A 25,800-nucleotide genomic window follows, 5' to 3' on the forward strand; every position below is an offset into this window, starting at 1 on the left:
GGCATAGGGTGCATGAGGAGGTGTGTGTGAAACAGTTTCCTGGTACTACTCACCCTAAAAAACTCCTTTGTGGAGCCTGAGTCCAGAGTGCCATATGCTATCTCTGTCTGCTTGGCTAAATCTTCGGCACTTTCTATAGGAGAGACCATCCTCTCCACTGTCAAGAAGGCAGCCAGGTTGGCTGTGTAGGAGGAGATGATGATGAGGGTGAAGAACCACCACACACCACCGACGATACGGCCCGAGAGAGACCTGCAGGAGGGAGGTGTAACACGGGGAAACACAGAATGTAATTACACCCTGACATGTGGTGCCCATCAACCTGCTAAGATGCTAACAGTTGTGTTTCTTGTACCTAATTGCACCGGTAATCAGAATTTCCTTGTAACTCTAACTGGTGCTGCGTCAGCACGCTCAAATGGCACAGTTGCAAGGAAAGTAGTACACGCTGTTTAAAATGAACTCTAATCCAAGGCTGTAATTGCCTGCGAAACATTCAGGGTCAAAGCTCAAATCATAGCCTAAAGAAAGTATTGATGAACGCATTTGGTTGATGATAATTTCCACACACAAACTGACAAACTCAATTATACATATAGGCTAGTAGCTGCAATAAATGTGAAATTAGTTTAGCTTCAAATAATAACACCTAAAGGGAAGAGGACAGGACATGAAGATGCTTGAGTGTGTGTACCTACATGCATCTCATCACTTGCAATTAAATTTTTATGTGTTATTTGTTTCTACTCCTCTCTGCTGTCCGCTCCTCGTATGTATTGAAACTGACCCACCTGGGGGAGATGTCGCAGCCCTGCTGCATGAAGGCGCCCAGTGAGAACCACAAAGAATTGAAGATGCCAAAGTCATTGGGAGGATCAGGGGGCGTCTGGGGGTCTTTGGTCTCATCCTGTTCCTCGAGGTTCCACTCGTAAGGACTGAACCGACTGACCAGGAACAGGACCACGCTCACCCCAATATAGGCAAACACTATACACATCCAGATCTCATAGGCCAGCGGGTCCAGGAAGGAGAAAACGCCAGGCTTGGACTTTTGCGGCTTCTTTATCATAATGGAGATGCCCAAGCTCATAAAGGGCTTGGAAAAGTCTATCACCTCCTCTCGAACCAGAGTAATGGTGAGAGGTGCAACAGCTATATCTGCCCTCTGGAAACAGGGACATGCACAGCAAGCATTAGTCAAGACCTGCATAAGTAAACGTGTCATTTTAAAAGTGTGTGTTGTGAAAGACTGGAACTGGAGAGGGAGAATAAAACAATGTTGTTATCACATTTTACACAAGATAATAAGAAATTAACCACCAGCTGTGACACTTGGAAAAAAAAGCATGCAGGGGAAAAGCAGACTAGAATTTGCAAAAGGGTTACGATCTGGGATGTTAGCTAATAGATTCAAACTGTAAAATTAATTACTTTTCCACTGAAATTTTGCCACATTGGGAGGTAAGAAGGAGAAAAAGCTCATCAGGGGCCTGCAAGACTTTCAGAGAGACAGCTTGGATAAAATCCACCAAGGCAGATGGGTGTTTGAGTCATGTTTGACCAAATGCTTCCTTAATCAGGACCAGAGAAGATACTGAGGAGGAAAACTTGTCAATGGTACGATTCCTTAAAACAAGCAGTTTTATACTATATAATAAAATTACATTGTAAAAAAAGTCCCGAGTTTGTCTTATGTTTTATAATGGCTACAATTTGCAGGGCTGTATATTTTTTTTTTTTTTAAATCAGCAAGCCCTGGATGTGTAAACTCCATCACATGCCATTCAGTGGGCTTGGGTTTCCCAAACATGGCTTATTTTGGCATTGGCTTTATTATTATTATTTTTTTTGTTTTGTTTTATTTTCCAAGCTGTTTCTCTTTATCTTCCTCCTTTGCTCTGCTGCTTCAATCACATTAAGTTATCAAAACACTTCCACGGAGGTGGTGCTGCCTTTTAAGGAATCACAATGGGTTTCTTTGTAAAAGCAGAAGAAAATAATTAATCACATTAGACAGTGTTACTGCAGCTAGTGTGCATGTGATTAATTAAATATCTGCTCCTCTTCAAAGGGGGACAATTCTTTGTATTGTGCTTGCATTGTCTTTTTATGTTGAAATTGAGAAAACATTGGATTGAAGCGGCATGAGGCAGAAAAATGTTTCCTACAAGGTCAAACTAGGAGCAACACAAATAGATCCAATAAACATGGCTGTTTTCTTTACCCTGTCAACAGAGCGTTGTGAAGGGGCTATAACCATTTAATCCCTGCGCAGGCGTAAGCAGCACTCAATCAATGTTGAGGGAAACAAAGCAATAAAGAGCAGCCTCAGGCCTAACCTTTAAAAGACAACTAAAATCAAATTAATTTACTGGTCAAAAGGTCAGAATGTACAAAACTATTAGTCCCGGACCACCTGCTTTAAAATTACAGGTCTGGAAAGACTTGACAGCGACGTGAGTGGGTTGGTTTTTTTTTTACCCTCCATCTGCAGGGAGTGGACTTTTCCCATTTGAAAGATAATTTGGTGGCGATAGCACATCAAACCAAGCAATCTCTCAAGCTGATAGTTGGGAAATTGAACAGATGAGGAAGCCTTACCCTCATGCATTTTGTATTTGGCCCCTGTTCAACTACTGTGGCCTCGAAGAAAGGCGTGAAAGGAGTGTGGTGGGGAGGAGGGGGGTAATTTTGGAATGCCCGAGGTGCTGCGAGAGCTCGAGCACTCTGTCAGATGTAAAACACGATGTGACCCTTCCCTAATGTGAGAGGTTCAACCTTTATGGAGCACAACACATATGGATCTTGTTGTTTCGAACCGCAAACCACCATTTAGCTGTTGATTCTGCAGCAGATTTTCTCAGCTGTGAATTTACAATGTGGCGTATTCATCATACACATCAAACATCGAACATAATTACACAATCACTTCAAAGGCATACAATCTTTCATTCATCAAAGTGATTACAGTGTGTTTGCCATATGGACTCATTGTTTTCATGTACCTACCTCTGTTTTGCGCCTGTAAGAAGAGAGAGAGAGCTTTCTAGGCTAAGCAAGAAGGATTAATTGCAATGAACAGCACTGAGAAATGATTTCATTTTCTCCGTCTCAAGATGATCACCAACCCCCCCAGTGCTTGAGGCTGCATCTGACAAATTCACTCACAGCTGAGCTTCCTGAGACAGCATTAGACTTTGGACTGGGCAAGAGCTGATGAGTTCACAACGGGTTGGTGATAACCTTAAGACAGAAAAATGAGATCTCCTCTCATGTTGAAGTTCCTTGCAAACTGTCATGTAATCAGCGAAATCGAGGCTCCCAGTACTCACCCCATAGACCAGTTCACCCACCATCCCGTTCCACGTCTTGGTCTCGGGGTCTCGGGCTCCGTACTTCCCATCCATTACTATAGACAGTTTGTACTTAATTCCAACATGTTTGGCAATCTCAGATGCTAAATCGACGCAGTAGCCTTCATATCTGTCATTCCCATCCAGATGCATATAATTTTTCTTGTACATCACATAAGGAGCTTCCTGTTGATTCAAACACACGCTGGTTTATTCACTCCCATGCCCTAGCACACATTCAGTTATACAGAAAATATGCATACATGCACTCATAAGTCACCGTGCACACACTCACACAAACACACACTCGCACACACAGAGAGATACAAAATATTATAAGCTGCTATAACCACATCCATGCAGTCATGCATATACAGATGATGCCCTGCGAATGCACAAATATTCTCTGATAACAGCAGCATGGTATGTGGTCACACTGCTTTCATCAAGCCGTGGCAGCCAGCAGACACCAAGCCCAATGCACCCAACCCATTTTGAGCCCAAGGGTGCAACTCTGTGGCATAATAAAGGAGGGTTAAGGCAGGGGAGAAAGTTTTTCATTTCTGCAGGAGAAGACAGAAGGCCAGAATGAGTTTTAATAGGGCTGGGAGTCATTGGTAGGCAAGGTGTGGGTCAGCTCAGAGGTGGGTGGGGATGGGAATGGGGATGGGTTTCATAAGTAAATGCCAGTGACAGGAGAGGGATCAGAGTGCCCATAGTATCTCAACATATTCAAGCACATTGCACCAATGCGCAGTTAAAGGCTGTTTCATTCCAAAAGTAAAAAAAAGAAAAAAAAAAGAAAAAGAAAAAGAAAAAAAAAGAAAAAGCCATTATTTGCTTTCAAGAAAAATGCAAAAAAAAAAAAAAAAAAGTACTCCATAAATAAAATAATTACATCAGGAGAGCAGGAGCGTGCTAGTTTTCCTCTCCTTTTCAAAACGCTCTTTTCTCTTACTGAGCACATCATCATTATCAAACAATAGGACCGCTCAGGAGAGCAGGCATTGTCATTACAGCCACACACAATTAGAGTGCAAGTGGGAGAGCAATGGTTTGTTTGTTCTGTGCTGAACGTATCCCCTCACCTTGGATCCATTGAGCGTTCCCCTCGAGTTAACACATGTTTACCTCCTGACTGTATTTCTCATCTAGAGATGTTAAATGTTTCCTCTTGCTACAGAGTGACGCCGGCTTACACCTCAGAATACAGATGAAAATCTAACTGTGCACAAATCAGAGAATCAAGCAGAGATCCTTATCATTTCCCAAACATTCTTTCTTTATCGTTTTAAAATGTTTGCTTGCAGCGAATGAGGTGCTGTATCAGGTAATTATACAGTCAGTAAATACATTGGGAGCTATCCAATAAGCCTGAAACATTTAGGTGAGTAAATACAGTTGGAAATAAATAAATATAAGAAATTTTATTTGTTTACTTTGGTCTGGGAAGATTCCCAGAAAATGATTCCTCCTAAATCACTGTATGGAAGGTATACTTCAACACAGAACACATGTAGGAGCAATACAAAATAGATTGGAGAGGCGATAACAAGGACAAATACCACACCTGCTTATCCCTCCTCCAATACTGTTTATTTTGCTTTGCCCAGCTCGCGAAACCATTGCAGTATCATCCTCTAGTCATTCTCCGGCCAGTCTATCCCGAGGTGTCATTGAACATTTACTTGATGAGGACAGACAGGTCTACTTACGTATGCGTTTGTATGCTTTTTTTTTTAAATTGATGGAGTCAACCATTATCATTTATACCATTATTGTGATGTCACTGCTACGACAGGCCACTGAAGTATGGAAAATCAAAATGCTTTGACACCCACACGGATACAGTTGAAACACTCCCCCGTTTTGGACCGACTGTTTCAACATGTAGTGAGTGGATGGAAAGCAACACAAAAAAGATGTGGTTCTACCCGCCCAGGACAGAATGTATCACTCATTGGAATCAACACCATGACCTTGAGTGGCAGAATACGTGAAACATTTAAAACTGCATGGAAAGTGTACCATAATAGTAGTGACCACAATCGTTCGGTTTTCCACTGAGGAGTCGTTGGAGACCTGCGGGTCCATAATATTTACAAATCGCGCGTACTCGTTCCAGTACCCAATCTGCAAAGAGAAAACAGTGGTTAGAGATGCATTCCAGCGCACTGGCGATATGCAAGTGAGCACATAGCAGGGACACTTCTGAGTCTTACTTCCACGATGCAGGGCTCATTAAAACAACAGTGCATTTCCCAGAGGCCTGCTGCCTCTGCCCTAAAGTTCAACCAAAATATCAGTGAATGAGCGGAATGCTAACACAGCAGAAAGATATCTAAGCAAGGAATAAACAGAGATGATATTTTTACATTCAACATGCAGTTAGTGTCATGATCAAAGATATTCTGAAAATATACTGTTGGATTTTACGATCCGTTCAAACAGCCAAATGTGCTACTGCCTGAGCATACGGCAGACAACTTCAATCCCCCCACCTTCAGCTTCCCAGGTTTTATGGTAAATAATTGATATTCAGGCCTGTGAACTGCATACGTGTTTAATAATTTAGCATAATATTCCAGTGCCTCCACAGTTTCTTCTGCACAGTCTTGCCATTGCAGTTTCTCTGTATTCTGCTGTACAGATGCTTAAGTCAAACCAATGTCAAGTGTTTGTTTGCCCATCTGAAATAATGGCTGCTCTGGCTCACGATGAAACGTGTTGCATATGTTGCTGCCAATTCTCTAACTGTTGCTGGCGAGCGTTTTCCTCGTCACATCTGGTCCGCATTTTTTTGCCTCAGATCTTTAAAATGTTAAGGCCAGACAGGTGTACAACAGTGCAAAGTTTTTAAACACCAAGTGGAGGCGCTAGGACGCAGCAAACTTTAGCTCCAAACTTTGCTTACAGTTGTTGTTACTGCACTTGTCAGACTGGAGAAAGCTCGAAATGTTTAGCTCTTGTCAGACAGTGATATTTGAGAAGTGTTGCTCGTGGGACCAGACTGTGGGGGAGCTGTGTAGAGGAAGGGCTGCTCCAGAGGCAAAGTCCTGGTTTCACCCTGAGCAGCTGGGACAGATATCAGCCCATACATCACTCGTGACAGTCCCAACTAAGAACCTTCATCCTCTAACTGTCACTGGGGTGACCGGGGCTCCAGGTCCTGACAAACTGCCGCCCGACTTGTCTCATCTTCCCTGGCTCCCTCACTCTCTCCCACTGACCTCCTTTCTCCCACTCTCTCTCTCTCTCTCTGTTTGGCTGTGCGGGGACGGCTGTAAGGCCTCTGTGATGCTAACTGAAGAGTGGGCATTAGAGGCCTGGGAGGCAGGCAGCATAATCACACGTCATATCAGACTGAGCCCACACTTATCCAGCTAACGAGAAATTCACAGCTGTCACTTGCAACTCGGAGAGGTTATGAAATAAAACCAGAGGTCATCATATGGTAGCGGTTATAATGTGAATGTACCGCTGGGAATTACCATTTTGAAGAGGAGCCAGAGGAATTCTTGGATCCTCTTTATAGTAATTGGTTATCTGAATGGTAATTACTGTCAGGAGAGGACCAAAAATCCTATCTGCACCATCACACGGCACAGAAATCGTCTTATATCATTCTTTTGATAGGACAGTTTTAGCTATCAGATTGCAGGCTGTGTGTGATTTGTGTGGCTTGTGAAGCTTGGGATAGCTCATCAGTGCTACTACCTAACGGAGGTAGAGAAAGGCAATTAGCATTACTCTGCACTGTCCTGTCAGCCCTGCTGGTCCCACATGACTGCAAAAGCCCTCAATACGTTAATAAACGGAGGAAGAGGCTTGTTTGATTTTTTTTTTTTCACTTTTGCACAATTATGTCCAATCATTTCTCTCAGGCACTGTCTCCATGTATGGACATTTTTGAAAATGGATATTTCCCCCTCTGATTTACAAAATAACTCTGTCCACATGACCTTCATTTTACAACATATCTCTGGCCACATTAGAGTGCAAAAAACGACCCAGGAAGCTGTTTTCAGTTGTTTTCCTTTGTCACACGGTTAGTAACATGTACAGGCCATAGGTGTAAAATAATAACTAGATACCAGACCCCAAGATGGCGCCTATTCAGTCCAGTGAAACTGTTTTCCTGGAGCATACGCTACAAAAAGTTTCCAGCTCCCGGGTACACTTCCTGGGTATGCGGCCCACTTAGTACACACAGTAGTAGTTCATAGACTTCACATTGAGATGACGTCACAGATATTACATTTTGGCTTTAGACAAGATAACAAATATAAAACTTCCATGGATGTAAAATTCATAGTAGAAAGAGTCATAATTGACTTTGTTTGCAGTTCAGGTGGCCTATCAACAGTTTTACATATATTTGTTTTACAATAGTGGTCTAATGCTTTAATGAAAATGAAAATGAAAATGCTTTCTGGGCTGCAGCTATACTGCAAGTGTCCACTGGGAAAAAAATTGTATTCCTGGGGGACTTGAACAGGCTAACATTACCTTTTTCAAAACACCTACTGGAGATATCATCACAGTTGATTCAATATTAGGATAAAGGAGTTCAAACAAGCATGGGAGTGATTCTCTGGACATGCTAACATCTTCCTTCCACTCCTTATCGACAACAATCCTACTCTGTAAAGTATCCTACTGTCTGCTGGTTCAACTAGGTCTGTCCTTAAACCGTGGTTTCTGGCTGACTATAAACCATGGGAGCTGAGATTAAGCAAAACACTGGGTGCAGCAGATGCCTCTGTTGGTCCGTAAAGTGTTGCAGCAGTACTGCAGCAATAGCAATATAAGTTTAACAGTGAAGTAGTCATTATAGCAAGCAGTGCTGACAAAATGTTAGTAAACCAGTAGTCCGCTAGAGTTGTTATAGTTTCTAGTGTATACTTGTTAAACACAAAGTAAGAATATGCACGCGCAAACTGAGCAGATGATGTCATCGTTTCCCAAATGCTGCGTTTTATCAGTCCACACATAAAAAGTAACAAGAGTTTGAAAAGAATCTTCACCTCAGAAGGCATTTAAAATAAAATAATGACCTAAAACTCCATTTGCCTGTGGACGAGAGGCCTCCATACGTCTAGACAAGCCTCAAAAAAGTTCAGGGCAGAGTCTTGGCATGCCTTAACATGTGGCCAACAGTCATTGAGTTCAGTTATATCAGCACAGGCGATCAATAAGCCATTTAAAATTGCATGTTGGCCAAATTCCACAATTTTGATGAGTAATGAAGCAAACTTTGATGTGTGCCAGCTGTTAGCTATGTTTCTGCTAAAGGGTTTATGATCAGGTTTGATTATGACAACTGATGGATGAACGTTGATATAGGTCACTGCTCCGACTTACCTTCCTCGGCCCCCCTGTTTTCATCTCATAAACATCTATGGTGTAGTTGGTCCTGCGGCCGTAGTTGTCAAACTGGATGTTCCCAGTCATACCCTGCACTTGGACCTGCCACGAGAAACAGACAGACAGAAAGACAGAGAGATAGACAGAAGGACAGACACAAGGGAATGTGTAATAGCCATCACTTTGCATATATAGCTGGTATTAAGGTGCTCGTGTCCATGGAGCTACTGGAGTGCGCGCACTCTGTTAATCAAATGATGAACTGGATACGCTTTAATAAAAGATGTAGTTTTATGGTAATGAGGGCCTGGATTTGAGTGAGCTCTGTGCAGTGATATCTGGGGGCAGAGGGAGGAGAACAGCTCCGTGCTCTCTTTCCTTCTCTCTGTCACTTTCCATCTTTATCACACCCTCGCTCCCTATCTCTGCTTCACTTCTTCTAGCCTTTTCTTTAGTTATCAGCTTGCCACTCTCTCTCTCTCTCCCTCTCCCTCTCTTTTTTCCCCCTCCTACCGTTTTGAGAGCTCTCTCGATGTCGATGCCTTGGCTCCAAGGTACAGCGGGATTGGCTAGACAGTCTCCAGCGCTTCCCCGGCGAGAGACGTCCACACGCTGGCGCCGCAGGTACCTGAAGGCCTCTGCTATCACCAGAATGGCATCATGGGTCAGAGCTGAAGTATACTGTACAAAATCAAAAAGAACGCAGCGCACACTGTGAGACAGGAACACATGGTGAGAGGCAGGAGATGAGATAAGATTACCCGTCTTGTAGTAAAGCCTTTACAGGCTCATATATGACTTTCTATTGTGCAAAGACTGTGTAATGTGTTCTATAAGAGTAAAAATACATAATTTGAAGAAAACTTTTCAATGAATAAACAATATTTTCAAATCAATCTGTTTGCTTAAGTTATTGCTTTTTAGTTAAATGAATCTCAGTTAAAATTGGGGCAGTCTGTGTTGATTTTGGCTCATGCATGTCAGTGCCCGCCGGTCAGGTCAGTGTGGGTGGGGGTGGTTGCCAGCTCTGACGCTTTGCTAATGATAAAAATAGCTGGATTAGTTAGATTTGATTAGAAAAGCCAAGACGTGTCTGACGGTAAGGGCCTCTTTCAAAACTTTTATTGCAGGGTTGGGAAGTAAATACTGTAGAGCATTAATGTGTGATTTTGTCTCCCACGCACTTCTCCTCCAACTTCGCCTGACCTTTCCACCAATGAGGGGTTGAGCCACTTGTTTGTTGACCATGCAGCATGACAAAATCTAATTAAATGCCATTCAAAATCCATTTCTTTCTTGATCATTGTTTAATTAGATGTAAATTGAAGCTGCGATATAACCTTGCTTTGCACCGCCTATCGATATATTGATTGCTGGGAGGGATGCAAAGCAAAGAGGAGGAAGCAAAGGGGTGGGAGGAAGACAGAGTGACAAAGGCAAACAGAGGGTGAGAGGCGGAGAGGAACCGATAGAGAGCACTTCAGAAGGGATGATCGTTGTATTCTGCATGCGCAATGAAAAGGCTTTGCAAGCAAAGTACCTTCAGAGGAGTGTTGCGGGCTTCTGGGAATTCTCTTTCATCTAGCCGCTCCCAGCGCTGCATAAACTGCTGCACAATCGGGTTCTCAGGGTTGACTATCTGAAACCCTGAGATGTTGGCTCCACCAGCGAAACTTTGTCCAAGCTTACATTAGTAAATCCCTAAGATGAGACAAAAGGGAAATGAGGAGGGAGAAGACTTACAGTATTTGACATGTTTTTCATATATATATAACCTGAGGTAAAGCGCCACAAAATATTAGCAGCTATTCTAGAGCACAAAGTGCATTTTATTATAAACTCAGTATGAGAAAGCAACATGTGTTTGCCATTACACTGCAGCAAATGTTTCTCTTCACACGCTGTGGTGTAACCTGAATTCATTTAGAGATAAACAACCTGCCAGTAGATACTTGAGAGTTTGTGTCACATCATCTAGAAGACCAAATATATTACTTGAACCAGCTGGTCTACTGTTATTCAGATTGCTTTTCCACATAAAAAAAGCAAACAAACAAAAAATTCCAATGCATTTCAAAAAACCTCTGCTGCTCCAGCTGCCTTTAAATTCCCTTTTTTACCCAGAAGCTATGACATGGAGTTATTTCTTTTTATGGTGAAATTGCTGTTTTTTAAGTGTGGCATTGTGTCATGGCGTGCAAGGACATGTGTTTGACTGCTGAATAATCACCTCTTCTAAAGTCGAGGAAAACAGCAGCCGGGGATCAGCAAAGTGAGAGCAGGGCCGGCCTCCACTTTTAAACTCTCATGCAAATATCAAGGCTAAATGAACAGTTCCCTCCCCAGAGCAGGGGGAAAGATGGCTGCCCTCCAAAGATGTTTAAAAAGGTTAAACGATGTTTATTTATTGCTTAGGACATTAATCTATACTTAAATATGAATATATTCATTAAAGCGTATATGCAATGGAATGTGGCTGCCAGATTGTGATTGATTCGACATGAGGTCCAAATATGACAAGCTCATATCTAGATGTAAAAACTGTAAGATTTATACAAAGGGTTTCTATGGTTTAAGGCAAGTTAAATTTAAGACCTTGAATGACTTTTTTATTTTCCACTCAGAATTAATCTTTACAATTTTTAAATTGAACAAAACTGAAGGAAAAAAACGACATGAATTGCTATCAATTACTTTGAAAAAGGGACAGTTTTTTCCCCAAATGTTCATTGCAACATACCGTAAAACATTACTTTTTTGGTCAAGTTAAAAAGTTTCATTTTAAACAGGTGGTCTGCAACCCCTGGGCGGGTCCTCAGAGTTACTACAGAGGGCCGCTAAATTATTATGCTAAATTATTATGCTAAATGAATTAAGTCCAAATTATCATAAGCAAAGATATATCGACCTATTCATGAAAAAACAACCAATGTGATTCACAGTACACAACATTGGTTACAGGCTCTCCCAAGAATCCTCCTGCAATCCTGTGAGGTAGCTGATTTATGTTAAATCACTGTGCCTTTCACATGAATGTTTAACAATACATATGATGCATAAAATGGTATGAATATGTAAATAATTATTATATATATAATATCAATATGCAAATAATAATTATAAAATGTATTTAAAACACATATTTTAGTATTGTATGTACCATATAAAGGCATGTTTATACATTGTACTTTAGGCCACCCTATTTGTTATTGTACAAAGGCAACCCAATTTTAAACAACATATGTAGTACGGGATCTCTGCTGCATCTCTTCCAGCTAAGTGTCATGATCCTGGGATTTTGTTTTTAGTGTTGTGTGTTTTCCTGTTTCATTTATTCATTTGTTTAGTTTATATCTTGTTTTACTTTGAAAGTCAAGCTCCTTATGTGTCATGTCTGTTACTTCATGCCTTTGTCTGCTTTCCACCTGTTTTTTTTAACAAACTTGTCTTACATCACACTTGTTAGTCCTTCCCTGATCCCAAAGTCTTCCCTGCACACCTGTTCACTTTTAGTCTTGTTTGCTCCACTCTAGTGGTCCCTACCACACCCTTGCTGTCAGCCAATCCCTGTGTTTCTCTCTCTTTGTCCGTGCCCACCTTCTTCAGCTGTGTCTTGTTGTGATTCATTTTTTTGTGAATATATACCTGTGTCTTTCCTTTTGCCCTCTGTCAGTTCATCTGTTTTTGTCAACTGTGTTCATCATTGTGTTTATACCTGTGTTCATGACATTGTTCCCTGCTCCGTTACCTGCCTGGTCTCTCAACTGGTTCAGTTTTAGATTTCTTCCCTGAGTTCATCTCTGTGTTCCCCATGTCTCCCTGATTTGTTTTCAGTTTAGTCTGATTCTTCTTACTTTTGTGCTCTATGTTTTGTTGCCTGCCTGTTTTTGGAGGTTGGGTTGTCATTTACACTGAACTGTAACACTATGGGAGTTTTGGTCTGAAAAACATTGGAAGACCCCTGAGATGATCTGCTTAGATGATGTGGTTAGATGATCAGTTTCAAATGCTAGAGTAGAACAAATGGAAAAAACAATGAACATACAATGTTATCATAAAAGTATCCATCTGGTCAGTTTGATTGGATGAGGTAAATGTACAAGTCTTGGTTCCTCTATCTTGATCTGTATGACATTAATGTAAGAGACATTTGGTAATTTTTTAAAAATAGACTAGATATTACCTATCATTTGAGATTTTACAATGCAACACCAAAACACAAACCCTTGTCTTTTTTGCATTTTAAAGACTTTTAAAAGATTGATTTCAGGCATAATAATGCCAATTAAGGCCTTATATTTAGATTAACGAAATGCCTTTAAAATCCACAGTGTATACCAGTGTATTTTTCTCTAATTTCATACAAAAGCCTGTAATCCACTTATTGTGCATGCACATTCATGCTCATGGTTGAGCCTAAGTCCCATCACATGCAGCAAAAACCAGGTCTCACTCCCTCCCAGGGGAGCGGCTCGGTTATTACTCACAAGATTGGCCAGAATGTAGTGGTAACCACGGCTGTTCTTTCCCAGGGTCACAACCTATGGGAGAAAAACATCGATACAGTAAACCACCCATGAGATGAGAGCTAAGAGCCACGGCTTGTATAAGTGGCTCTGACAATCCCTGTAAATGCGGTGACGTCCTGCGAGCACGCAGGATGCCACTGAAGTTGAAACAAAAGCGAAGTCAAGTGCAAAATAATGAGAAAGAGAGCGGGAGAAGGAGAGGGAGAGGGAGCGGGAGCGGTTAGAGGAAGTGTTCATTAAGGGGGGGCTGATAATGGGAGAGAAACAGGAACAATGTGGAGAACACCCTTAAATATTCTGCACACTTTGAAGTCATTCACAGAGCTGAGATATGAGTCCTCAGCAACTGTTGGACAGAAAGCAGAAATGGGAAGAAAAAACATTTCAAAGGAATTTACAGTGAGACAGTAAGATGTAGATCTCGCTCTGCTTTGAAAATATCACACCTTCAGAGCATAACAGCATGTTTCAACCCACGCAGCCTGTCTGAAAATAGTAAGTGGTGTTCTAAGCCATTCCATCACTGTAGAACCAACCATATGCTGCCTTTTATTCGAGATTTTCTTCTTCCTTTTTTGTACTTGGCCCAGAGATAAATCAAATAGTGAGAGTCTAAATTGTCCTGGCTTTTTTACGCATTACATGCTGGACAGGGTTTTCAACCAGGCCTCGTGAGGTCTGTTATTTATGAGTTTGCAGTCTGCTGTGTATGGACTTCTGAGTGGCTGCCACGCAGAAACTCGTCAACCATGTCTCGGTTTTCATCTGCGTTCTACAAACACAGCAACACAAGTTTACAGCAAAATCAGCATGTTTGCACATGTTCTGGCTCTGGCTCTGTCACAAAAACAAACCGTCAGTTTATCATCTGTTTGTCTGTGTGTGTGCGTGTCAGGCCGGGGACCGTGGATATTTGTTACTTTGGATCATTTACGACATTCTCACTGAGTAGGAGAGAGTGATGAAAAGCAAACGTGTGTCTTCACATCCAAGGCTGCAAAAAATCTTTGAAAGACGTTTTCAGTTTCACTCAACTACAATTACAGCTTTTAATTTAGCTACGGTGAACTTGAACTGACCTGTGTGCACAGTAGCACTAAACAAGAACACCCTCTACAAAAAAAACACAACTTCTTTCCCTCTTTTTTAGAAATCTGAAGGTTTTCCAAAAAAACGAAGGTGGTGGTGTTTCTGAAAAGAACGACACACAAACACACAAAGCCTTTCACTCACGCTATCAAGCTGCTCAGGTGGGTCAGCTTTCTATGACAGCTTCCCCATCATTAGGGCTTTAAGCCTCCAACACTGCAGGATGTCAGACGGAGGGGGAACAAACCAAGAAAGTGAAATGGAAACAAAGAGAAAATGAGCTGATTATAATGCAGAAATAGCAGGAGTTGGCTTTTAGAATCCATCAATCTGCGTCTAATGAGAAAATGACAGACAGCTCCATGAAAAGAAATCCCGGCAGTGATATCGGAGCTAGATGGAGCTCACTGCAATTGTTCCAAAATCTAACTTTCAGACTTTTAGCCCTGCAGCATTTTCTTGGACAAACACAAAGCTCCATACTCCCTCACCGTGTGCTAACCTTGACTCAGGCTGTAAGCCTCCTCACACCTGCCCCGGAGCTGGGCAGAGAAAGGCCTCACCCCCCACCTGCTGCCCGCAGCTCACAGCCAGCCTGGCAACAGCTACAAGCTGCAACCTTGGGATGAAGCACAGCAAGACGCTGATGACACAGAGATACACAGAACCTCCGGCCAGATCACGCCAACCTCTCCCCCCAGCCTCTTTAATTAAGCAGACGGCAAGACCTGACTCCAGTTGAGACGGACGGATTTCATTGTTACTTTTTGTGATGCACCGCTGATCGCCCTGTCCCTAAATCCCTTCGATCCCACAGATGGTGATAACTATCTTTTAATGGTGCTGATAAGATGTGATTCCCTCGTATTGTCTTTTAAATCCAATCTTATTTGAGCAATAACACTCCATTATCGGAAACAATATTTACTCAGATTAGACATAAGAAAATCTTATTTGTGTACAAGAAGGAGTAGCAGTCCAAAGTGCCGTTAAGTTACAGACAATTTAGTTTTGGGAAATATACTTGTTTGCTTTCTTTTCGAGAGAAAGATGAGAACACTGAGAGATTAGCTCTCTACAGAGCTGGACTTCAGACGTGACTGGCTTATGCTGTGTTCAGACTTCCGACAAAATCAGCAGGCTGCAAGGTATTTTAAATGGAAGCTGGTGACATAAAGCTACAAATGGTGCACAACAAATTGTCGCAGCATGATGTGCTACACATCAAAGATGAGCTGGCTTCAACTTTTTTACCACTCCAATGACGCTGTTAAGTGTCAACCAATCATATGTTTGTCACCAGTAGCCTGGATACAGCATTCAGCCAGCACTTTAATGGCAACTCGGCGACAATGTAGCTGGCCACACCGTAGCTTTATCGATTGTCGTGTTAGAAGACATTAGACTGACACTAGAAAGAGAGAGAAACAGCTGGTTCTGTTCATCGTTCCAAAATAAATGAAAGCTCACTATTAAACATGTGGCATCTTGTTTGATCTGGTCACAAACAAAAAGTTCATATCAAGCCTCATATTCCCCCTTATGCTGCATTCACATTAAATCAGGCAGACAGACAAGACCTTCTGGAAGAGAAAAACAAACAAACAGTCCAACAGAATGTTGTTATAGAAAACATGTATGATGATTTGTTATGATGGTGATGCTGTGTAGACTACAAATAATAATAATAATAATAATAATAATAATAATAATAATAATAATAATTTATCAAATTAATTAAATTTAAAAAAAATTCTATAAATGTCCAGTAATGGTGCAGATCACTTGTGTTTTTGCCCTGAGGGAGCTACATAAAGCGTGGCTGTAAATTCCATCACCGAGGAAAGCAAAAAGTTTAAACATTTTAACACTGTTGTCTACCATTACTGTTGCAATTATTCATAACCGCCTCACCTAATATTACTTGACCTTGAAAACGGTCATTTGATGAAAGAATTGTGAGTCAAAGTCAAAGTTTTGGGCAGCTGTCTTGCAGTTTTTTTTCCATGTTTGGATTTTCCTCACAGCTGTCACAAGTTAGCAACCATTAGTTCTAAACTCAGCCTGACTTTATGTCATTGACTGGAGTTTGCACTCCACTACAGAGCTGCAATTAACGTTCACCTCTGCATTAATTGTGGCCATGTTCTTTCAGGTGTTTTAATTCCCCAACACTAATTACCTTAATAACCCTAATTTTCCATTACCTTAGTCATATCATAGTTGTACCTGAGCTTCTCAAAATAATGTTGTATTTACCATGTAGCATTATACATGCTGTGGCAGACTGAGATATCCGTGATACTAATAAAACTAAACTTAAAACATTTGTTTGTAGATGGATTACGCAAATGAATTTACAAAGTGTTAGTGATCTTTTGAGGAGTATTGTTGTATTTTGGACAGAGCTAAACTGTTTGCCCCTGGCTCCCCTCTTAATTCTAAGCTAGGCTAACCACATAAATGTTAAAATGGTAACCTATTCACAAACTTTGTTACTATGGTTTTAGCATACAATGGATATTCACCAAAAGACTTGTGTGACTTTTCATTTCAAAAACTACTTAGACACCTTTGATTTTCATCACCTTCCAGTTTTTGCCTCCCCCTTCCTCTGGTATTGATTTCTGTTGCTGTTAATCGTCTTCAGATTCACATGCATTCAAACACAAGCCAACTAACCAATTATTCTGTTTCCCAGTGACACTGACAAGAAGAAATGTGTTTTGTGTGCTACCCCTTCAATAATGCCATTCTTCTTTTTCATACAGTGTACCCTGTTGCACATCGATCCAGTGGCTGGCTCCACCACCTTTTGTTCTGTTGCTGAGGGAGTTTTCTTTAAAGCCTGATGGGGACAGACAACCACGATGACCTTGACTTCACCCTCATCCAGAGTCGGCGTTCCTCCGCCCCACCAGACAGAGAGCCCTAAATGTAAAACTACAGCTACACATTCTCAATAAACGCCAAATCGCTTTCCTCTGAGTCTGACCTTTCCACTGCAGAGTTTACCACAACACAGGGAGAAGCAGACTGAAAATGATAGGTTCCCCAGAGTTTGTAAATATCATACCATTCACTGAGGCACAGAAAAGGCGAGCAAATAATGATGCAATTACTTTAAGCCACTTCCTGAAATGTGAAAACTCAAAGACCAGACTTCAACCCAAAATTGTACCATGTACTATTTGCATTAGGGCTGTGTAAAACTAATATTTCAGTCAATTGGTTGATCATTTTTTGCAATTAACAAATTTATTTGTACAAAATACAAAATATGGCATATGTATGGCAATATGTTATGAAGCTCATTTTATCACCTCAAACGTACAAAATCCACAATGATATGGAACAGAAAAACCAGTCAACCAGTCACTTGTTGGAGAAGCTGAGCAAAGCATTTTTGTTTGATAAATGACCTAAATGACTAATCGATTATCAAACTGCTTGTAGATAATTTCATGCAGATTGAATAGTCCATTACGTAAGTAATGATTTCAGCACTAATTGGAATGATATCATTATAAAGATAATCAGTGTCATGATTATCTGGGAGGGGATCAAGGATCTTGTTGTGCTTTTGTGTGCGAAATCACTGCTACAACCAGTTTGGCAAATCACCTGAAAACTGCATATAACAACTATCAAAGCTAGCTAGAATGTCTAATGTTACTGTGACCTCATGCTAATAAAGTTGAAGTAGTTAATTGTTCACTCTTAACCCTAACCCTAACCCTGGCCTTAATCCTTAACCCTAGCCCTTTCTGTAACAAACAGACTTATTTCAACTCAAACTATTACCATTTTTTAAAACCTAACCAAGGTGTTCTGTTTCCTAAACCTAACAAAGTAGTTTAGGTGCAACTAAATTAGCAATGTCTTGAAAACTGCGCCGGTAAACGCTCATTTATGACCTATTCTGTCGTATGATATCAGGGTGTTAATTTAGGAAACCCTCCTGCGGGTTGTATTATTGGGTAGGAAAAAAAGACTTCTGTGGTCATTTAGGTTGTCGGACTTGTTGCTTTTGATTGAATCCTGACGACAACTCTCAGTGTACTCTTTGACTGTTGAGTTTATGTTATAGACTGACGCTCACTCACTCACTCTGGCCATTCTGATTAAGGTGATTTTCTCTCTTACAAACCATGTTTGGTAACGTGAATCTCACAAAATAAATGTTGATACAGCTTAAGTAAAGTAAAAGCCTGCTTGCATTATTGATCACACCCTTGATTTTCTGGGGGATAACTGGACGCAGGGTTGTGGTTTCTGGCCACCTTGGTAACGTTACAAATCATGTGCATTATTAATCAGACTGTTAATAGCAAGCAGCATGAACTGTTACATGTAATTTAGTGGCTGCGGAGATACCAAAGTGCTCCACTTCACACAGGATGGGGCAGAGAGATGAATTTGAGCTATATGCTTTGATACAAAAGGACTTTCCTCCTCTTAAGTCTTCATTTCTGCTTTCAAGGCTCTTGGTAGAAGTGCTCTTGGTGGAGCACTCTCTAATTAACAGCCGGCAGTGGCTGAGGCTGAGATGCTTTTCTTGGCAGTCGCGATATATATGCCCCTGAAGATTGCGGGGGCATATAGTGTTGGCCTTCCCCCAAATGCAGAACATTTTAGAAACACCTGACTCATATTCAGATGATTATGTCTATCATTGCTCTGAGACACCAGAACAATGTGAGACTTGATAGCTTGGGAGGAAGTAGCTGCAGCTGGGATGCCCCTCCTGTTCGTGAGGCAATACTTGGCTACGAAACAGCAAGATGTCCTACTTCGTTTTCACTGAAAATGATCGGGGTAATTTAGTGTGATTGATAAAGGAAAAAAGGCTTCTGGTTTACACGCTGTATTATTAAAGACTGTATTCCTGATATGGTTTAAACTACAAATTCTCAGTCGCAGCACACCGGTCTCAGCTTCTCATTCAATTGTGGAGTCGGCAGGTCACATTCTGTTTAATGATAACACTTTAATCCCATTTAATTCTATAATCGCAGTTCGTAAATGGCCTTCAACAGCTAAGGTTGGTGCCAGGGATTTTGAAAGCGCTACGTATCCCCAGCTTTACATCGAGTGGGGGGGGTTGGCAATATTTCTCACATCCCCTCCTCTCAGTAGCCCTGGGGACAATGAGCCGATGTTGATATCAGGAGCACATTTCATATCAGTAGAGACATTAGCTCACTTCCTTGCCTCTCTATCTTTTAGACCAATTGAGAGACGTGCCAGGAAGTGTTTCCAGAAAACAGAGTCAAAGTAATCACGGAGGTCTGAATGCCTGAGAGCGTTTTTGTGTGGCAAATTTTGTGTTGTAACTTCGGGAAAGAGTGCCAGAGTACATTTATTCAGATTTTATTTCAGTTTGTGATAACTCTTGTTACATCCGTGTCTGCCAACGTTACATGAGTATACAAATGTCGCCCCCTGCTTTTACAGAACGTCAATACCTTTTCTTACAGTGTCATCTGAACACTTGACTGAGCATCCACTTTTTATTGCTGACATTTTTTATCAGCTGCTGACAATCTATCGTCCGTTCTCTTCCTCACCCATGACTTCCTACTTCCCATGGCCAGATTTCTTTCCCTGTCTTAAATATGATATAACACAAAGATCTCGCATTCAAAAATATATCCAAATGTGGATTTTCTCACACTTCTCCATTCAAGAGCAGAGTGAGGGACATGGAGGATCTCCAACTCTCCGTGGGGAGGCAATATGGCCACCCTTCATGCCTCTACAGGCGGCAGAATGTTGTCCTAACAAATCCCCAGATGTACCTCTCATTTTTTCTCTCTTTCCGCGAATCCTTTTCACTTCTTATTGTTGTTTTTTTCCCCTGCATGAAAATGCAGCTTTGCGGCTGGCAGAGCACTCACTGCCTGCCTGTCTTTGAACAGCTTGCGTGCCCTGGGCCTGTCCCAGACGCCGTTCTCTTTTCTTTTTTTTTTCTTTTCTCCCCGCCTGCCTCTCTTTACACTAGTGATGAGCAGGTTGTTGCCTCTGAGCAGACTCCAGCACAGAAATCCCTGGAGGGAAAAGGGCCAGGAAGGAGCATAAAGGCAGATATGATGCTATATGGGCAATCTCATAGATGGATCAGATTTAGCGTGAGCATATGGAACAGTTAAACACACATGCGGGCACTCAAGGGACCGGCACACATATATACTCACTCTGAAAAATCATCATTACGACTACTAGTAATGCAAAGATAATCTATACATATCTTATACGTATATTCAATCATAGCTCTTGTTTATAATGCCCCTCTTTAATGCCACAGACATTTTTTTCCAGGCATGTAAAATCATAAACCTAGATGGTTCGATGAAGCACATTCGTTGGATATGATTCAGTGAGCAGAGCTGGCAGAGGCTCCCCCGTTTTTGTTGTAAGGGAAGGATTGCCATTGGGTTAATTTATCTGCAGTGCAGTGTATTGATGGAAAAGTCCTATGGGTGATAAATCCTGAGTGGTTGTTACAGCATAAAATGATAATAGCCCGGGTGTAGCATTCTCCTCAGCATCCCAAAACAAATCTGGTGGGAGACTCGCACTGCTCTTATACGAGCAAACAAAACTGAGCCTGATGCAGCAGTATGCAAATACTGTCCTTACCGTGTTTCTACATCATGTCAAGTGATAAATGAAGCTAATAAAAGTGACATTCAGCTGAGTGTGCTTATGTCTGGAGGAGGCACATCCAGTGTTTTTGTGGGTGTATGATGAGCCTTTGTCCATTTAAAGTCTGTATAAAATGAAAAATGCATTTTAGCTCACATTGCCAGAGACAAAATATGAAAAAAAATTTTTGTTCATGTTTTTATATTGAAAAACATCTTCCCATCAATTAATCTGCATCTTTTAGCCACACAGAACTGCTTAGTCTGTTGATATCAGAAATTAAGTTAGCGGATCAAACCAAGCGACAAAATAAGGAGCAAACTTTACATTTGTACTGTATATAGTGTTAAAGCTATTATTTGGAATCATATTTCATCTATCCACATTACGTTTACCACACTGCCAGACGAGGTGCTATTCGAGGGAGAGACGACCACGGCCACTTAGGACACCGGAAGTGAACACCATTTAATATCAGAGGTGCAGCTTGTAAAGAGGTATGCTGGCTTGGAAATATGTCACAGAACAGAAGCTAAAGACACTTTAACTTCTATTTCACTACAACTTTAGAGGGACCTCTGTCCCACACCTACTGTATTTACAGGTTGTTAGTATAGACAAAAGATTAGTCAATTAATTGATAAGTCAACATGAAATAAAAGCACAATTTTGACATTTACAAAAGAAATAGCCTCATTAAATGTCTTTTAATGAGGCTGCAAATTCCAGCCTCCTAAAGCCACTGAAATCTTGGTCACATATTAAAGTACTTCGCTATAAAATTTATTCATAACTAAATGAGCAACAATCATAGTTAAAGGTATGGTATGCAGGAATTGTTACCTTATCTAAACAGTATTGCCAACAAATGTGCCAATGCCAGCTTTGTGCATTTGCTGTTTTGCCTCACAGGCCGTTCCCACAAAAGGTAGGTACCTTTTCCTACAAGAAAGAATACACCCAAATTTTTGCACACGCTACATATTTTGAAAGGCTGACCAATGCAGTGATGGGAGAAAACAAGGAAGCTGTCCTGAGTGGTGTTGAGAGGGGGCAGGTTGGGATGGTGGATGGGTCACAAAATCCACCGGGATTTTCCCCTGGAGATGTGTGTCAGCAACTGAGTGAACTTGAGTCATTTTAAGATATGTCCTCACCGTGTTGCTCTTTCCACTATACCCAGCATGGTATAAATCAGTCATACCTAATATGAAAACGCCCTAATGAGCAAGCTCTACATGAGGTATTTGCGTAAATACACTAACACTGCATGTCCTTTTAAATATTTAGGAACATTGTTGAAATGGTGAAAAACTGACAGTGCAGTGAGCTACTGCAGTAGAGCAACAAAAGCCCAGCAGGACCGAGGCATTAGCAGCCACTGGATCAAAAGTGGTGCTAATGAAGAGCAGCACCAACGGTTTTCTTTGTGTGCCGAATTGTGGAAGCCCGACACTTGCCTATTCAAGAAAGCTCTACACTCCATGAACTTCATTGCCTGATATAAAGACATTCATTCTGTGGTGGGATTACTTCGACTGAAATCATAAAACTAAGCCACTGAGCTGATTCCCATTTCCCCCAGCAATCAGCTAGCTGAATCTGTCCTGCCTCATGATCCTCTCTCAACAGCAGTGACCTTGATGGATTGAGGCGACATGTCGACACTGCGACACACAGACACTGGCCTCGGCACAAACTCTCATGTCCTCCAGAGATGAAACTCTATCTGTCTACAATCATTGGTTAATAGAACGACAGCAGCAGGCAGTAACAGCGGGTTTCCACAATCGCTGACAGTGGGTGCCATTTTTGGTGTGAATGCCCTCGTGGGAGACAGTCCATCCCTGTTTCAGCGTATAATGGTATGGCCCAATAGGGGGCAGCTGCAGAGTGAAGTCCAGCAGCTTCCCTGAATGCCTGTGACTCATCCATATTGGCAGAGGTAGCCAGATTACTTCAATTAGCTCCAAAAAAAAAAAAAAAAAACCTCACGCTGAGGTTGTCACTGAAACAAGGGGCAAAACTGAGCACACTGCTGCTTTGAAGGTTAGCTGTTATAAAAGCTATATTTCCCCCTTGTGTGCTGATGCAGAGTTCTGACAGCAAAAACATATGATTGTGATAGCTGGAGAAGAAGGGAAAGAGCTCCCTCTACAAGAAAGAAACAGAAATAATTCATTAGTGGGGGAAAAAAAGACAGAAACAGGAGAACATCAAACAGATTATTGCCCTGCATCCCTATTATTGTTTGAGGGGGGAAAATGCAATTAAAGACGCAACCATTAATATGCCTCACATGTGATTTGAAATGAATATTCTAAGCTTTTCTTAAAAGCTGATGCACATTCTTAACACAAAAAAGGAAATAGATTTCAGCATAGTCCCTGAATAGTAAAGGGAGGAAATTTGCAGTGCAAGAATTAAATTAGACACAGCAAATTAATACTAAAAGCCATTCTGCTTTAAACTATGACTCTGGGATCAAATTAGATTCATAAAAAACAAGTGAAACTAACACTCATTGAGGGGATATTGTGAGGCAGAGAGAAGCCAATATCTAAATGAATGTTAACGAGCAGAATCCAATTCGGAGCTGATTGCCTTATAAGCAGGCAGCAGCTAGCAGAGGAGTGTAGGGTGGAGCGGGGCAGCCGAACAGAGGAGATGCATGGCATAATAGCCACTCATCTATTCATGGTAATTGTGTTTCCCCTACTACAAGGACTAGTGGACCTTTCATTTCCTCCTCAGGCAATGGACGTGTGAGAGGAAAGGAGGGGTTGTTAGAAGAGGATTAAAAAGGATGCATCATCCCAGGGTGTCTCCAAATGGCTGCTCACGTTCGGACCTCTCAACCTCAGGCTGTCGGGCAGCTTTAACACACACTGATTTTTCAAACAAGCCAGGGCCTAAAATCAAACAACGCCAAACTGAGCTCCTCAAACAGGTGGGAATACTGCCTTGCTTTTAACTTAACACACTATTAAACTGTAATGAGGTTACACAAACTCAATGAAATTAGATAGCACCTACTTGTAAAAACTCACAAACAAAACAAACGAATGCAAAGCAAAAGCATGAAAGATCTGAATACATTCAGAATTACTGACTGAACGATTCCCCAAATTAAACAGCTACTTCAGCACTTGCATAAAATTAGGGGGACTCATGAAAATTAAAACACGCATGGACTGATTATTTTGTCCATTTGGGATAAAACATATTATCATCTTGAAAAGTGGATATGCAAGCAGTGGAATAGAAGAGCCATGGTGCAACATTTATGTGGAGTCACGTTTAAGTCAACCCGAGTGCAATTAGGCTGAGGCGGCATCTATGTTTCAATACCTCCCTGACATTTCACCTGATACTGTATAAACATCTCAGCTGTATTCAGCTGGGAGGTGTGTTTGAGCAGCGAGTAAGCTATGTTCCACAGGCTCTCTCAGCTTTTTTATTTGAATAAATAAACTATATGTACTGACGGAGTGTTAAGAAAGGTTATATTTTTACACCAAACTAAGACTAGCATAATTACTTTGTTAACACAACATAAAACACACTTCTTTCAAACTTGACAGAAACAAAATAAAACGTATCTTGGTTAGTCTTTCAATTGTTCCAAAAATCAACAAAAATCAAAACTAAATCAACCTTTAATTTACAGAGTTAGATGTAAAAACATGCTAGCTCCATGCTTTTATGGCATGCTCCAACATGCTTTTTAACTGCAGTCTCTCTCCGCCATTGCAACGTTATCCCCACCACTCTCAGCATCTTTTTCTGCTCAACTATCGGTTCCACTGGGGGAGACTGACCTCTGGTGGCCTGTGTTATTCACTACAATATATTGCCTCAATACAGCATTGTGTATTAGTTTAAAAGGAAGAGAAGAGTCTGTATTTTTGATGGTATTGAAATCATACCATAGTGAATTGTAAATACGCTGGTAAACCATAATATTGTGATATTGTCCAAGCGCAGGTCAAATATTTACTCTACTTTTACCTCATTTTTCTCTCCTCCAACACCTTAGGGCATAATGTGGCTTGGTATCATTGAAAACATTTTGATACCAGTACCAACACCAGTACCCTTAAAGTGACACTGTCACCAACAGAGTACTTAATTTGATACAATTTGCAGAGAAGACGATGCTGGTAGCAAAGAAGTCACTGGGCTTGTGAAGCTCTTCACCCTGATTTTTGCCCCATGCTTAATGGCGGTATTGTGTTACTCATATTCCTAGTTTTTCCTGAAATAATCCTTTCATGTTACTTGCAGTTATTTTTTTTATTTTTTTGAACATTTTGGTAGCTTCTTGGCATGCTGAACTGTCAACGCCATCAAATAAACTAACACACCACAGACTGTGGTGTCAATCACATGTCGGGCGAATCACACATTACTTTAAACTGAAGAACGCTTGTGGTGTTTGCCTGAAATAAAACAAAACAATCAAACAAAAAACAAACACACAACTAGTCTTTCTTTTTCTTGATTTGAGTACAAAAAAGGGTCAAATGCAGTTATAATTTGACTGGAGAGGTTTCAATTCTACTTGGTACTGGGTTATTTTGGTTGATACCTGAGAGGTATTGAGTACCAATATGTAGCCCTAGTTTTAGTTTGTTTTTTTTGTTTTTTTCCCAAAATCAACTGCCTTCTGCAGCCACAACAATGCTAATAAGAGCTGTGAGAATAGACCAAAATAGTGGAGCTGCAGGCCATAAAACTTTAACTGCAGAGTTGGTTGATAACTCTTTTGTCACTATAAATGACATCTTTCACAACACTTGTGATCATTTGTT

The 25,800-nt window shown here is 41.1% G+C and overlaps 1 protein-coding gene across 1 annotated transcript in view; it reads right to left on the minus strand.

Moving 5' to 3' along the window:
* The window catches only part of gria3b (glutamate receptor, ionotropic, AMPA 3b), a 98,295-nt gene that overhangs the window by 20,603 nt on the left and 51,892 nt on the right, over positions 1–25,800 (minus strand). Inside the window, 9 exon segments of the mRNA XM_042492821.1 lie at positions 54–252; positions 792–1,165; positions 3,333–3,539; positions 5,382–5,486; positions 8,718–8,822; positions 9,234–9,401; positions 10,261–10,394; positions 10,397–10,421; positions 13,208–13,261. Of these exon segments, the coding sequence (XP_042348755.1) occupies positions 54–252; positions 792–1,165; positions 3,333–3,539; positions 5,382–5,486; positions 8,718–8,822; positions 9,234–9,401; positions 10,261–10,394; positions 10,397–10,421; positions 13,208–13,261 (1,371 nt within the window).

This window comes from Plectropomus leopardus, chromosome 9 (assembly GCF_008729295.1).
Source record: "Plectropomus leopardus isolate mb chromosome 9, YSFRI_Pleo_2.0, whole genome shotgun sequence".
Taxonomy (NCBI): domain Eukaryota; kingdom Metazoa; phylum Chordata; class Actinopteri; order Perciformes; family Serranidae; genus Plectropomus; species Plectropomus leopardus.